The sequence below is a fragment of the Pelobates fuscus genome, chromosome 2, assembly GCF_036172605.1.
Source record: "Pelobates fuscus isolate aPelFus1 chromosome 2, aPelFus1.pri, whole genome shotgun sequence".
In the NCBI taxonomy this organism is placed as follows: domain Eukaryota; kingdom Metazoa; phylum Chordata; class Amphibia; order Anura; family Pelobatidae; genus Pelobates; species Pelobates fuscus.
This window is the reverse complement of record NC_086318.1, coordinates 273,659,741-273,676,990: the sequence shown is the minus strand read 5'-3', so window position 1 is coordinate 273,676,990 and position 17,250 is coordinate 273,659,741. Positions and strand designations below refer to the sequence as shown.

Below are 17,250 nucleotides of genomic sequence, written 5' to 3'. Positions count from 1 at the left end.
ACCTGTGATTAAAAGCTCAGTTGACTCCCAGCCTATGTGTCGTCTAGTTCTTGGGAAGGAAGGATTATTACGCCGCTACCGGGATTATTGTATGCTGTATTTATTTGCCTGGATTATTTTATGCTGTTCCTGTTACCCAGCGGAGATACTGTGGATTATACTACCTCTCCGCTACATAAGTTCTTTCAAGAACCGGAGGAGTGGAAACTAACGTAGGATTTGCATATGGGTTACTGGAAGAACCAATTACATACCGTATACATGACATCATCACTAACAAAAATTGCAAAACCGGAAGTTTTCTAGGAAACCAATTAGATAATTTTTTTATCAGCTGTTAATTATTATTGTTGTTAAGAATACATGTATATAAATTTTCCGATTTCAAAGTAAAGTCACACTTCTGATGAAACCCCATGGTGAAACGTGTGTGTCTTTATCTATTTTTGGATTTTATACTTCTATTTTATATATACCTTTTTATTTGTTAAATAAAGTTTATTCCTTTAAATGTAATTTTTTTGGTATCTAATTGCTTCGGCTAGTGGCTCCAGGGCCAGCACGTATATGAGTGGCGACAAGGGGCAACCCTGGCGGGTTTTATTTGTAATAGGGAAGTGACCGGAGCAAAAACGGTCGCCGTTGGGGTTCTGTATAGGGCTTCAACTGAGGAGATGAAATTTAGGGTGAAGCCGAATTTGGTGAGCACTGATTGTAGGAATCTCCAATTCAGTCTGTCAAACCCCTTTTCAGCTTCTAAGGAGAGTAAGGCTCCAGCTTGTTTGGTACAACGTGCGTTGTCCGGATCCTGTGTACCCGGCACAAACTTCACTTTTTTATATATATGAGGCTCTTTTGATCATTAGACTTCTAATTACCGGTTTGCAGGCCATCCACAGGGTTATCGGGTTTATGTCTGTCATATCATTGGTCTCAAAGTAGTGAGACCGTTCTGATTTTAAGGAGCTGGCAAATCGGGGGTCATGTAGGAGACTCGTGTTTAGTCGCCTAGGGCTACGGTTCTTGTATTGGTAGTGATCAGTCAAGGAAAGAGTGAGCGGGTTGTGGCCGGACCATGTTGACGTGCCTATTACTCAGGCCATAACCTGGTTTATATGCGCGCTCTGCATGAGGAAGCCATCTATTCGGGAGTATGTACTGGGGAGTAGTGGGTGTATTCACGTTTGTTAGGGTGTAGTGTGCGCTAAGTGCCCTAAAGACCAAATTTAGTGAGCTTCTTCTTTGAGTTACATTGTTTGTCTAGTAACTTGTGTAGTTCTATTGGCTGTAAAGGTAGCAGTGGAGTCTTCAGATGGGTCTAGGATGTGGTTGAGATCACCAAAAATCAGTGGTTCCTGTTTGGTATTGGATGACATGGTTCAAGAGGTTGTGGAGGTAGTTTGGTTAATTTGTGTTTGGTGTGTATACGTTGACTATAATGTATGTGGAATTGTTAATGATACATACTAGAATTATGTATCTCGTAAGTCTGCAGGTCAGCGGGGCCTGTGTCCTCTGGCAAACCACGCAGACAGGTTATTTCTGCGGGACCTGTTCTCCATTTCCATGCGTTTTGATTCCAATGCTAGTAATCTGTCTTCCAGCCCCTCTATTTTCCCTGCCAGGGTGCTGTGTGTCACAGCATACTCCTCCATTCTTTCCGAAGTCAAGGAGGTGCGGTTTCCTAATTCTCTTAGATCTTTTTTTAGGTCTGCAATTGCAGAGTGTATTGTGACTTGCATTTTGTTTGTCAGCATTTCTGGCAGCACTCCTCTAGCAACTAGTTTTGTTTCTAGTATATGCTTAATCATAATGTATACTTTCTTTCTAGGCGAATGGAGGAGTTCTTCGCATTTTTCCAGAGGGGAAAGCTCAGTTTGCTGATATTGAGCCAAAATTTGATAGACTATTGTTTTTCTGGTCTGACCGTCGCAACCCTCATGAAGTCCAGCCAGCCTTTGCTACAAGGTAAATTGTTAAAATATATAATGTTGCACACGCATACACAAATCTGTTTAAACATTTTCACAAGCTAATTGACAATTTTGCTATTTAACCCCTTCAGGACCGGATTATTTTGACCATGTTGTACGTTAAGGACCAGGGCTGTTTTAACATTTTTGTGGTGTTTGTGTTTAGCTGTAATTTTCCTTTCTCTCATTTACTGTTCCCATACAAATTATATATTGTTTTGTTCAGGACAAAAAGGACTTTCTTTATATACCATTATTTGTATCATGTCATATAATTTACTTAAAAAAAAAAAAATATGGTGAAAAATTGAAAAAAAAAAAAACTAACATGTTTTTTGACTTTTGCTTGAAAAATCTTTTACTTACCTACGAAAGCTAATGAAAAAAACAAACTGCTAAATAGATTCAAAATTGTGTCCTGAGTTTAAAAACACGCAGAGTTTATGTGCTTTTTTTGCAAGTTATAGGGCTATAAGTACAAATAGGAAATTACTTTTTCAAAATATATATTTTTAAAATGTATCAATAGTGACATTGTAACACTGTTATCTGTCATAAATCTCTGAATCACACCTCACATGTACATATTTGTTTAAAGTAGACAACCCAGGGTATTTAATATGGGGTATGTCTATGTCCATTCTTTTTTTAGTAGCCACTTAGTCACAAACACTGGCTAAAGTTAGCATTTATATTTGTTTGTGTGTTAAAATTGCAAAAAAACTATTATGAACACTAACCTTGGCCAGTGCTTTTGACTAAGTGGCTACTAAAAAAGACTGAACATACCCCACTTGCAATACCTTGGGTTGTCTTCTTTTGCAAATGGTATACCATTATGGGGGCAATTCTAATTCCTGGTCTACCATACACTCTCAAAGGCACTTTCACTGACAATATCATTACTGTGATGTGTTTCACTGTTTTGAAACACTAATATTTGTGTTCAGCGAAGTCTCCCAAGTAAAACAGTACTCGCCATGTACAGGTTTTAGGGTGTCATAAAAAGTTACAGGGTTAAATACAGTGCTAGCAAATTAAATTCTCTGGACTTTCGGCCTGGGTTGTCAGGCAGGTCCCACATATTGCAATCAATAAAATTGCTTAATTATGTAAAAATATTACATAAATACACAGAATTTAAATATATATGCATATTTATGAAATTATTTATGTAATTGTGTACATTGAGAGATATATATGGTATATATAAAATCAAAATACAGTTAGAATAAAATTATATATATATATATATATATATATTACTTTATTATTTTAATTTACTTATTTGTATTTTATAATATATTTTATAATATATACACAATATATATAGTTATTATATATGTGTGTAATTTAATTATAAGTGTATTTTTATACTAATATATGTATGTATTAATATAAAAATACGCATATATGCCCTGTGACTATGGCCCTGGGATGTATTGCCCGTCTGGGAACTGATTTGGGCATATTGTATTGTATTATGCTGCTACTGAACCATCTGGGGACATACTGCGGAGTTACTTGGTGGCCACCATTTCATGTATCAGAGGCACATGGTGATAACAATGGATGGCGGCCATTTTAACTCAGACACTGTTTGGACTTTTCTACACGGTGCCATCTCGCCGGTATTTGGTGCACAAAGACACCGTACAGTAGTTTTAAACTATACAACAGGGGACACATTATACAGTAATTATTTTTCATATAGCCTGTAAATGTTCTGCGGAATCTGCATTAAACTGTATCTTCCAAACTACTGAACGGATCTGGGTGAATTTTGGATATGTGGTTCACCCAGATCCCCCGGTTCCGAGGATTTTTATGGGGTTATTGCATGTTTTGGGGTCCCTGTGATATGTTTTATAAAACGGTATTTCTCTGTGATAATTATATTACCCATTGTGTTCAGTAATCATATCACAGGCAGAGGGGAGGATTTTGTGTGGGAGTGTCTGTGTGTATTGTACGGATTCATTGGTTGTATTCAAAAACCCTATGGGCAGTACTATGTTTGTGGATTGTGAATAAAAGAGGCTGTATGTGCACAGTCGGTTGTGCTTGACCTCAAAACGAAGTGTCATCTCGTTATTGGGGGAATTGGATTGTATGCTGATGGCCAGGAGTGTAAGCTGATTGTATGCTTTTCCTGTTCAGCTGTTTACAGCATTCATATGCTTGAGAGCATTCGTATGCTTCTCCAGTTCGGTGGTTGTGGTGTCTACTGCAGTGCTTGGAGTCCTCAGGAAGCGCTAGGAGCATCCTTCAATGGAGGTACCCAGTCGGGGTGCCAGGTGATCCGTTACAATGATATATAGACGTAATATATATCTCTATATATCTTATACACATAAATAATTATATTTTTATTAACATTACATTTTTTTTTCTTCTAATTTTATCCATGCAGGGAGACTGTCTGTCAGCACAGGCAGTCCCCCGGACACCTATTGTGGCCATGTGACCGCTCTGTTGAGCGATCACATGGCTGCAGGGTCCTAATTCGCCGAGAGGAGACTGCCTGGGCTGTCAGGCAGTCTCCCCACACCGGGATCAACGCAGATCAATGCCGGGGGAACGACGGCGATCAGGTAAGTACATAATAACGTTATCCCGGTTCAGGACCGTCACCGGTCCTGAAGATGATTTTTCCAATAACTGTCCTGAACAGTCAACAGTGGTGAAGGGGTTAAAGTCCTGTATGGAAGTGTAAATGTTGCCTACAGAGCTTTTAGAATCTGTTAACCCCTTAAGGACGGATGCAATTGTACAAGTCCTGATTAAAACATAACCTTGAATTTGACTATATGGCTGTTTAACCAAAATGTACCTTTTTCATACAAAGTGCACCCCCACACTTATTAGAAATTATTTTGTTTCTGAGAAATAGGACTTTTATTTCATATTAAATAAATAACAATTTAATATGACTGAAATCTAAACAAGTGTGAGAAATTAAGATATTTTATTTTCCAAGTTCTGCATGGCATTTTAACTTGAATGTCATAACACTGTTAGCTTTTTTGCAATAAAACACACAAATTTATGTTCAGTGAAGTCTCACGAATATAAATATAGTACTCCCATGTACAGGTTTTATACTGTTTTGGAAAGTTACAGGATCAAATATATTTATCTTTTTTTTTTTTTTTTTTAATTCACAATTTTTGTTGTTTTCATCTTGAAATTTCAAAACAGAGTGATGAGGAGGGGGTGGGGGTACAGAAGGAAAGAAGAAGGGGGAAGAAGGAAATAGAGCATTTGCACAGCCACAATTTATTTTTCGTTTTTTTTTTTTAACCTGCATTGGTCGTCCCCCAGGGAGAACATTCATGAAATACATTGTTAGCTTTCTAATCACCTCACATTTCCGTGTACCATTTGTTGCGACCTACCTTTTTCAGTTATTAACGCATTGAAATTTGCCAGTTTGGTTTGAGATCATATGGCAGCCAAGCAGCAAAAAATCACCCCTATCATGTCATACCATTTGGCAAAATAGACAAACCATGGTATTCAAATAGGGTATGTTCAATCTTTAGTCGTTTAGTCACAAACTCTGGCCAAAATTACAGTTTATGCTTGTGTTTTTGCATTCCTCACAAATAAACTGCACTTTCATCTACTCCTTTCTAAATTGATTGAGCGCATGTCTTCTAGAAGTTGCAGGTTTATGAAGAACTCCAGAGTGGCCTTTATTGCAGGGGGTGCGATTACCTTTTAAAGCAGAAATACGTCATGTACAGAGTCACAGTTAACATACAGTATACATTCAACAATTGGTTAACAGTCTAAGGGGTCTCGTCTAAACCCACCCTACAGGATGTAATGTCATCATTACAGAGTTCTCCCACCCACATTCCAGCTCTATCTTGGTTACACGATGGGAGGGGGAGTGAGTAGTTACTGAACAGAGAGGGGCTGAAGGGGAAACAGTTACTTTTAACAGTGATTCTCCATTTTGTTACACGTGGCACATAGCTGTTAGTTTGCACAAAGGAAGTGGGGGAGGAGTTAGTTAAGGAAGCTGTTCTTTTAACACAGGAATTTGTTACACGAGGCTTGCTCGATGGGAAGGGGGGAGGGTAGCCGGATGGGAGGAATTTACAGAGGAAATACATGAGCACACATGTACAGAGTAAAAAATACATTTTATCCTTTCAAGTATTTTGTCTATAACAATATCATCAGGATTATACATTTCACTGCTCTAAAACACTCATGTGTGTTGAGTAATGTTTATGGAGTACAACAGTAACCCCCATGTCCAGGTTTTATGGTGTTTTGAAAAGTTACAGGGTTGAATATAAGACTTGCACATTTTGTTTTTCGCACATTGAAATTTGCCAGACTGGTTATGTTGCCTTTGAGAACGAATGGCATCCCAGGAATGAGAATTACCCCCATCATGGAATACCATTTGTAAAAGTAGACAAACTAAGGTATTCAACATGGGGTAGGCACTTAGTCACAAACCCTGGCCAAAGTTACCATTCATATTTGTGTTTTTTATTTTTTTATTTTTTTATCAAAAACTGCACTTTCACTGATAATATCGTCATTATACATGTTACTGTTTTAAAACTCTCATGTTTGTTTTCAATGAAGTCTCACAACAGTAACCCCCAAGTAGAGGTTTTAAGTGCCATAGTTAAATATAGGGCTAGCACATTTAATTTTCATTTTTTTTTCTGCATAGGTTGTCAGTCAGGTACATGTCCTTCAAGATGTAATTAATAAAATCACATAAATATATATAATGCCTGACAATCCAGGCAGTCCCCCTGCAGGCAGTGCTGAAGCCTGCTTTTCTGCTTTTGCGGCTATTTGGTCGTTATGTGCGAGGGCCAGAACTGCTGCAAGGGGACTGCCTGGGATGTGAGGCAGTCTCCCCAATCGGGATCTCCACAGAGCGGCAGGGTGGACTGCTGGACATGCTATGACACCCAGCAATGTTTAGGACTGCCTCCTTAAGGATGGCATAGCATGCCTGCCCTCCTTAACCGGTTAAATGCCCAATTATCATGGTAGCTTGTGCATTTTGTTTTTCATTCAGGATATCAATTGTTTTATCATCTGCCAAAATTGTTGGGTCATTGGCTATGGATAATCTCTCTGTGTTTTCTGGCACTTTATTTACAAGTGAAAATGTAAAATATTTGTGTGCAAGAGTAGGAAGTGTAGCGGAGCTGCAATATTAAATCCCAATATCTCCACTGGTAAAATAAGGTAATCAAAGGAAAGCACTTAAAATGAAGGCAATATCTCAAATACTAGCATACGAATTCCCTCTTTCACATTTTAAGGAAACACATCACACATCATATATAAACCAGTCTCTCTAGGGCAACCCTCAAAGATAAACAAAATAGTCTTAGGTGGCTAGGTTTGCCACAGGAAGTTTGCCAAAGGGCTGGAGAGCAGTTTGAGAATGAGTGTCTACAGGTAGCAGTGAAGCATAGCAGAGGCTCTTTGAAACCACTGCCTGGTGTCAGGGCCGTCTTTAACACGGGACAGCTGCCCCGGGCCCTTTTACTTCTAGGGGGCCTAAGGCAGCTGCCTCGTGGGCCCCACTGCCCTCAACAACTTTCTCACCCCAGCCCTCCACCCATGTGCCCCCGGTGCATCCTGATTTTGGGGACGCATACTAAGGAGGCCCACCGGGTGGCCCATGCAGTAAGGGCCACCAGGTGAGCGTTTTTAAGCAGGGGCCCGGTCGAACTCTGTGGCTCTTTAACAGCACAACCGGGCCCCTTTGATTTTTGGCAGCATGGGAGGAAGTGACTGCCGTGAGTCACTTCCTCCCAGAGAGAACTGCGCAGGAGAGACACCAGGGAAGCAGAGGAGGTGGGCTGATCCAGATTTCCGGTAAGCAACAGCCTCAGCCACCACTCTGGACCCCAGGGAAGCCATCTTTCAAGGTTGGAAACGGGAGAACATAGTTACATAGTTACATAGTTGAAAAGAGACTTGCGTCCATCAAGTTTAGCCTTCCTCACATATGTTTTTTGCTGTTGATCCAAAAGAAGGCAAAAAACCCAGTTTGAAGCACTTCCAATTTTGCAACAAGCTAGGAAAAAAATTCCTTCTTGACCCCAGAATGGCAGTCAGATTTATCCTTGGATCAAGCAGTTATTACCCTACATTGAAAGATTATATCCTTGAATATTCTGTTTTTGCAAGTATGCATCCAGTAGCTGTTTGAACATCTGTATGGACTCTAATAGAACCACTTCTTCAGGCAGAGAATTCCACATCCTGATTGTTCTTACAGTAAAAAAACCTTTCCTTTGCCTTAGACGAAATCTTCTCTCTTCTATTCTAAACGCATGATCTCGTGTCCTATGTAAAGTCCGGTTTGTGAATAGATTTCCACACAATGGTTTGTATTGGCCTCGAATACAATTGTATAATGTTAACATATCCCCTCTTAGGCGACGTTTTTCTAAACCAAATAGGTTTAAATTTGGTAACCTTTCTTCATAGCTGATCTGTTCCATTCCGTTTATTAATTGTGTAGCCCGCCTCTGCACTTTTTCTAGTGCCATAATATCCTTCTTTAGAACAGGTGCCCAAAATTGCACAGCATATTCAATGTGTGGTCTTACCAGTGATTTATAAAGAGGCAAAATGATATTCTCGTCCTGAGAATGAATGCCCTTTTTCATGCATGACAATACCCTACTGGCCTTGGCCACTGCTGATTGACATTGCACATTGTTGCATAGTTTGTTGTCTATAACAATTCCCAAGTCCTTTTCGTGTGTTGTTATCCCTAATTCGCTTCCATTAAGGGTATACGTTGCTTGTGTATTCTTTACGCCGAAGTGCATAACTTTGCATTTTTCAACATTAAATGTCATCTGCCATTTGAGTGCCCAGTCCTCCAGTCTATCTAAATCCCTCTGCAGCAAAGTAATATCTTGCTCACATTGTATTATTTTACTAAGTTTTGTGTCATCTGCAAACACTGAAACATGACTTTCAATGCTGTCTTCAAGATCATTTATAAACATGTTAAATAGAAGGGGTCCCAGAAAAGACCCCTGAGGGACACCACTTGCCACCTCTGTCCAGCTTGAAAATTTACCATTAACGACAACTCTTTGTACTCTGTTTTTAAGCCAATGTTCTACCCAAGAACAAGCATTTTCATCTAGACCGATTTCCTTGAGTTTGAACACTAATCTTCTGTGTGGAACTGTATCTAATGCCTTGGCAAAGTCCAAATAGATCACATCCACTGCAACACCCTGATCTATACTTCTACTTACTTCTTCGTACAACGCAATCAAGTTAGTTTGACATGACCTGTGCTTAAAACCGTGCTGATTTTTGCTGATAACCATGTTCTTCTCAAGGAATTATTGAATATAATCCCTTAATAATCTTTCAAATATTTTACCAGCCACAGAAGTTAAGCTCACAGGTCTATAATTTCCAGGCAAGGATTTTGAACCCGTTTTGAATATAGGAACCACATCTGCCTTCCTCCAATCCTCCGGAACACTTCCTGAAAGAAAAGAATCTTGAAAGATTAAAAACAGAGGTTCACTTATTTCTGCACTTAGTTCCTTAAGTACACGTGGATGGATACCGTCAGGCCCTGGAGCTTTGTTTATATTAACTTTTATTTAGTTGCTGTAGCACCTTGTCTTGAGGTAACCAATTACAATTATTCTGCAAGTTTTTAGTAGCAATCATTTGCACATCTATTGCCATGGGTTCTTCCTTAATATATACAGAGGAGAAAGTTATTTAAAATTCCTGCCTTTTCCTGGTCTTCATTGACTAACACCCTCGTTTCAGTTTTTAGTGTACCTACACTTTCATTTTTGGGTTTTTTAGAATTTATGTACTTAAAAAATGCTTTGGGGTTGGTTTTGCTCTCTTTAGCTATCATTTTTTCATTTTGAAGTTTAGCAAGTCTAATTTCCTTTTTGCACGCATTATTTGCTTTCTTATATCTTTTATAAGATGCATCTGATTTGTTCGATTTAAATGCTTTAAATGCCCTTTTCTTATTTTTAATCTCTTGTTTTACTTTTCTAGTAAGCCACATTGGTTTTAATTTGTTTCTTTTATATTTATTTCCCAATGGTACATACTGAGAAATGTACCTTTGTAATATTTGTTGGAAGATGATCCATTTATCCTCCGTGTTCTTTTCACTAAAGAGTTTATGCCAGTCAATATATTGTAAAGCTTCCCTTATCTTATTGAAATTGGCCTTTTTAAAATTATATGTTTTAGTATACCCCATGTGCTTTTGTTTTTTTGAGTTTATTTCAAAGGACACTATATTGTGATCACTATTTCCCAAGTGCTCACCTACTTGAATGTTGGTCAAAAGATCAACGTTGTTTGTTAAAACCAGGTCCAGACAAGCGTCCATTCTAGTTGGTGCTTGTACAAGTTGTGACATGAAGGTGTCATTTAACAAGTTTAAAAACCCAATTCCCTTTGCTGAGCTACTAGTCCCTCTGTCCCAATTTATGTCCCGATAATTAAAATCTCCAATAATTAAAGTGTTACCCAGATTTGCAGCTTTCTCAATTTGCTCAAACAGCTGTTGTTCCTCGTCAATATTAACATTAGGTGGTTTATAACATTTCCCAACCAATAGTTGGTTTCCCTTATTTTCCCCCAAGCAGATATTTACCCATAAAGCCTCCACATTTTCCTCATCGCATTCCATTTGCTTAAGATTTGGCTTTAAATCATGGTTGACGTACAAACATACCCCACCACCCTTCTTGTTTTTCCTATCCTTCCTAAATAACATGTACCCATTTAAGTTAACTGCCCAGTCATGTGTCAGTTATGCCTATTATATCATATTGTTTAGTGTATGCTAATGCCTCTAGTTCCCCCATTTTGTTATTTAGGCTCCTTCCATTAGTAAGCATACATTTAATATCATGCGTCACTTGTATATTTTGTGAATGATCAACATTACATAACTTCTCTGTTCTGAGCTTGCCCCTCCCCCCGTCTCCACCCTCCTTATACTGTGCTAAAGCCCATCTCCTTTCTGTCCTATCTCCATTTTGTAAATTGCTATGACCCTCCCCCCCCCCCCTTCTACTAATTTAAAATCTCCTCCAACCTTCTAGCCATCCTATCCCCCAGCACTGCAAACCCTCTCCCGTTTAGGTGCAATCCATCACTACTATAAAGGTTGTACCCAATCGCAAAGTCGGCCCAGTGCTCTAAAAACCCAAAACACTCCTTCCTGCACCAAGACTTCAGCCACGCATTAACCTCTCTAATCTCCCGCTGCCTTTCCACTGTAGCGCGTGGCACAGGTAATATCTCAGAGAATACCACCTTGGAGGTCCTTTTCTTAAGTTTACTACCTAATTCCCTGAAATCATTCTTTAGGATCTTCCATCTTCCTCTTACTTTGTCATTGGTACCAACATGGACCATGACCGCTGGGTCATCCTTAGCCCCTCCCAGTAATCCATCCACTCTGTCAGCAACATGCCGGACCCGAGCACCCGGGAGACAGCAAACTGTCCGGTTGAGCCGATCAGAGCGGCAGATTGCCCTATCTGCTCTCCTAATGATAGAGTCCCCTACCACCACAACCTGTCTTGCCTTCCTTACATTTTGATTCCCACCCGTAGTAGGGGGGCTGTTAGCTCGACTGTTAGAAGTAACAGCTTCCTCTAATACAGCTACTCCTGAGCTGATGCTCCCAACATCTTCCCTCAAATGGGCAAATCTGCTAGGTTGCACCAAATCAGGACTAGCTAGCCCTTTCCTCTTCCCTATCCCCCTGCTTCCTCGCCCCACTGTCACCCAGCTACATGCCTGTTCCCCATCTGTCATATCTCCTCCCTCTCCACTACCTGTCCCCAATAAACTCTGCTCAGTCAGCAGCAGCAAACACTGGCCAAAATTGGCGTTCAAATTAGTTCTTTGCATTTTTCACACACAAACAAATATTAACATTAACTTTGGCTAGTGTTTGTGACCAAGTGGCTACTAAAAAAGACTGGACATACCCCATTTGCAATACCTTGGGTTGTCTACTATTGCAAATGGTATGCCATCATGGGGGTAATTCTCATTCCTGGGCTACCATACAGTCTCAAAGGCAACGTAACCAATCTGGCGAATTTCGATGTGAAAAAACTGAAAAGTGTAACATGCTATATTTGACCCTTTAATTTTCCAAAACACCATAAAACCTATACATAGGGGGTACTGTTTTACACGTGAGACATCGCTGAATACAAATGTGTATTTTATTGCAGTATAAGCAAACAGTATTATGACAGTCACAGTTAGAATGTCACGTAGAACTAAACATTTTTTAAAAAATTCTTATTTTTTCCCCATTTTTCAATATTTTATTCATATTAAATTGTGTTTTATACCTAAATATGTGATGTTAAATGAAAGCCCTGTTTCCCCTGAATAAAATGATATAGATTAAGTGTGGGTGCACATAATATGAAAGAGGCGAATTACGCCTGAACAGACATATAGCGCAAATTAGATTTTTTGTTTACGTTTTGTTTTGATCACAACGTGTACATTTGGCTCAGTCCTTAACCCCTTAACCCCTTAAGGACACAACTTCTGGAATAAAAGGGAATCATGACGGAATATTTTCGTCATGTGTCCTTAAGGGGTTAAGACCGCAGCCAAATGTACAAGTTGTGATCCAAAAAAACGTAAACAAAACCTGGCATTTGCGCTATATGTCTGTCCAACCATAATTCACCTCTTTCATATTAAATGCACCCCCCATTATTATATATCATTTTATTCAGGGGAAACGGGGCTTTCGTTTAACATCAAATATTTAGGTATGGAACATAATTTAATATGAAAAAAAATATTTAAAAAATGGGAGAAAATAAGAATTGTTTACATTTTTTTTAGTTCTACGTGACATTCTAACTGTGAATGTCATAATACTGTTTGCTTTTACTGCAATACAATACACATATTTGTATTCAGCGATGTCTCGCGTGTAAAACAGTACCCCCTATGTACAGGTTTTATGGTGTTTTGGGAAGTTACAGGGTCAAATATAGCGTGTTACATATTTCAGTTTTTTTACATTGAAATTCGCCAGATTGGTTACGTTGCCTTTGAGACCATATGGTAGCCCAGAAATAAGAATTACCCCCATGATGGCATACCATTTGCAAAAGTAGACAACCTAAGGTATTGCAAATTGAGTATGTCCAGTCTTTTTTAGTAGCCACTTGGTCACAAACACTGGCCAAAGTTAGTGTTAATATTTGAAAATGCAAAAAACTAATTTGAACGCAAATTTTGGCCAGTGTTTGTGACTAAGTGGCTACTAAAAAAACTGAACATACCCTATTTGCAATACCCTGGGTTGTCTACTATTGCAAATGGTATGCCATCATGGGGATAATTTTCATTCCTGGGCTACCATACGGTCTCAAAGGCAACCTGGCGAATTTTAATGTGAAAAAACTGAAACGCAAACCTTATATTTGACTCTGTAACTTTTGAAAACACCATAAAACCTGTACATGAGGGGTACTGTTATACTCAGGAGACTTCGCTGAACACAAATATTAGTGTTTCAAAACAGTAAAACGTATCACAACAATTATATCGTCGGTGTAAGTGCCATTTGTGTGTGAAAAATGCAAAAAATGTCACTGTCACTGACGATATCGTCGTTGTAATATATTTTACTGTTTTGAAACACTAATATTTGTGTTCAGCGAAGTCTTCCGAGTAAAACAGTACCCCCCATGTACAGGTTTCATGGTGTCTTGGAAAGTTACAGAGTTAAATATAGTGCTAGACAATGTAATTCCCTGAACTTTTGGCCTGGGTTGGCAGGCAGGTCCTGCAAATTGTAATTAATAAAATGACCTAATTATGTAAAATTATTACATAAATATATGCGTAGAATTATTATATATATATGTGTGTGTATATATATATGTGTGTATATATATGTATATAATTTTTTTTATTTATTTTTATTTATATATAGGTATATACATAGTGATATATACGTATATACTTATGTATATAGATATATATATTATTTCGTTCTACATGTATTTTGATATCAATATATATATATTAATTTTAAAATACAGTTAGAACGAAATTACGCATGTTTATATATTTTTTATCTATTTTTTTTTCATTATTTTTTTATTTATTTTTTTAACGTATTTATATATTTATTTATTTTTTATTATATATAAATATATATATAATGAAAATTATATATATATTTAATCAATATCATTGTACGTGTATTTTGATATTAATATATATATATATAATTATGTATATATTAATATTAAAATACACGTAGACAGTGTATGCATATTTATGTGTATGTGTGTATATGTGTGTATATATATACTTAGATCATATATATAATAAATATATATATGATCTAAGTATATATAATTTATTTTTACACTGTTTTAACATTTTTTATTTGTATTTCAGACAGCAGGGGGAGTACCTGTCATTACAGGCACTCCCCCTGCTGGCAATGCCTTGGACGGCTATGCCGTCCATGTGATCGCGGGGTCCTCGCAAGGACCTCGCGATCACATGGCCCTGGGCGGCTGAAGAGGACGCAGGGGGACTCCCTGGGCTCCCGGGTAAGTCCCCCATACCGCGATCGCCGGCGTGGGATCGCCGGCGACCGGGTAAGTACATAAGATCGCAGGACGTACTATGCCGTCCTGCGGCTTTTAGAGCCACCAAAATAAGGACGGCATAGTACGTCCTGCGGTCTTAAGGGGTTAAGGGGTTAATAGAGTCTACTTCCAAATAATGTGAGCAAGCTCAGTGAGTTAGGGGTGTGCCTTTATGGGGATACAAATCCCACACAGGTGCAATTAATGAACACTCCCCCCCAATCAATCAAGCAGCAGCACAAAAGAGGGGGAAAAACCAGAACACAAAAAAAAAATGTAAAAAACAATTTTTTTTTTTTTTTTTAACTTTACCAACCTAACCAATTAAACAAAAATAAAATACAAACCACTCTCCACAGTATACAAACCACTCCAAGCAACTCCTGGTTTTCTAACTCCTACTTGAAAGAGTCTACTTAAAGCGGCACGGTCATGCCGAATCCCGTTTTTTTTTAACCCCCCTCCACTACATCCAATTGACCCCCTAGTCACCCCCAAATGCCCCTAAGCCCCCCACATTACCTATTTTTTTATTCTTTATTTTCTGCCCCGATCTTTATTCAGGGCGCCGCCATCTTTGTGTGGGTAGGTGAAGTCCCTGTGGGACACGTCATCTGCCCACACTAGACAGACTGTGAGATTCCCGCACATGCCCAGTGAAACATCTGGACATGCGAACGGGAATTTCACCTATTCATTCATTCATTCATCAGACAGACGAATGAATAGAAAAAAATCAGTGTTCGTTTGTTTGTTCGGTTTATTACAAGGAGGGAGCTACCGGCGTGCAGCTCCCTCCTTGTAATATGTAAAGATAGAAGCGTCAGGGAGCTGTGCTCCCCACCATTTCATAAGCCCCCCAGGTCCCCCCTCACTCTATGGGGGTCAATATGACCCCCATAATAGCATAAGGGAGATTAAAATCTCCCCAATGCCCCTACTCGCTATACCTGTGGCTGCTCCTGGGTGGCGGGTGGGGGCCATAATAGTAATAGGGGGGGGGGGGGCTACTGTCCTCCCCCCCCAGGCCCCCACCCCTGGGCGGCGGGTGGGGGCCATAATAGTAATAAGGGGGGGGGCTACTGTCCTCCCCCCTGGCCCCAACCCCTGCGCAGTGGGTGGGGGCCCTAATAAAACAAAAAGGGGGAGGGACCTACTGTCCTCCCCCCCTGGCCCCCACCCCTGCGCGGTGGGTGGGGGCCCTAATAAAACAATAAGCGCCCCCACCCCTGAGTGGTGGGTGGGGGCCCTAAATGAAACACCCCCCCCCCAATCAAGGTGACTAGGGGTCCCAAGCCCCTAGTCACCCCCCCACCTCAAAACAAACTATCCCCTACCTACCCCCCTCACCCTAAAAATAGTGAGGGGGGAATAAAATAAGTAACCTGTAAAAAAAAAAAAAAAAAAATGAAACTTACCATTTGATGTCTTCTTTTTTTCTAAAATCTTCTTTCTTCAGCCCCCAAAAAGGCCAAATAAAAATCCATCATACCCGTCATACTAAAAATAAAATAAAAAACCCCGACAAAAAAGAAAAAACCCGAGCGCAAGAAAAATAATCAATCTTCACCCATGGAGGGCTCCGCGCAGACTGAGCTCCGCAGGGCGGGGGAAGTCTTATAAAGCCTTGCCCCGCCCTGCAATTAGGCTAAGAACACTCTGATTGGTGGGTTTAACCCAATCAGAGTGTTCTGTATCATTTTACACGGCCTGGGAAAATTCCAAAGAATTTTCCCACGCTGTGTAAAATGACACAGAGCACTGTGATAGGCTGCTCACTGCTTACTAGACATGCCCCTACTCGCGATATAGCGAGTAGGGGCATATTATTTATATTATTTTCATTAGAATGAAATTCCGATACGAACAAAGTACCGAATTGCATCCTAACACAATGGAGAAACTCTTCTCATTCTGTTAGGATGCAATTTGTCAGTTTTGCCAGCGTTCTGTCTAAGTGACAGGACGTTCGGCAATACTGACAGGAAGCATTGTGGGAACAGGGAGGAAAGCTAGGGATCATGGGAAAATTGCTCTGACCAGCGGAAATGAAGCACACTTTGCTCCTCCGCTGGTCAGAGCTGGTCAAGCGGAGGAATCCTCCATAAGGCAAAGAGTCCCTACTTTGTCTTATGATTTTAAAGAAAACTAAAGAAGACTGGAAGAGAAAAGAAGAACAGATCCCGAGAGAGGGGGAGAAGAGGAAGAGATTGAGGAAAGGTAAGTTCGGCATGACAGTGCCGCTTTAATAGAGTCTGCTTCTAAATAATGTGAGCAAGCTCTGTGAGTTAGGGGTGTGCCTTTATGGGGATACAAATCCCACACAGGTGCAATTAATGAACATTCCCCCCAATCAAGCAGCACAAAAGAGGGGGGAAAACCAGAACACAAATTTTTTTTTTTTTTTTTTTAAACTTTACCAACCTAACCAATTAAACAAAAATAAAATACAAACCACTCTCCGCAGTATACAAGCAACTCCTGGTTTTCTAACTCCTACTTGAAAGAGTCTACTTATTAGAGTCTGCTTCCAAATAATGTGAGTAGACTTAAAAGTGTGAGAAGAGGTTTAAATTTTTCTTGTCTGTAGTCATTGGGGTGTT

General features: G+C 39.5%; 1 protein-coding gene across 2 annotated transcripts in view; it reads left to right on the top strand.

The window, feature by feature from the left end:
• EGLN1 (egl-9 family hypoxia inducible factor 1) overlaps positions 1–17,250 on the top strand; it is a 243,618-nt gene that overhangs the window by 146,233 nt on the left and 80,135 nt on the right. For both annotated transcript variants that reach the window (XM_063443384.1, XM_063443385.1), the window contains exon 3: positions 1,832–1,968. In XM_063443384.1, coding sequence (XP_063299454.1) covers positions 1,832–1,968 — 137 coding nt within the window. The remainder of the gene's footprint in view (positions 1–1,831; positions 1,969–17,250) is intronic.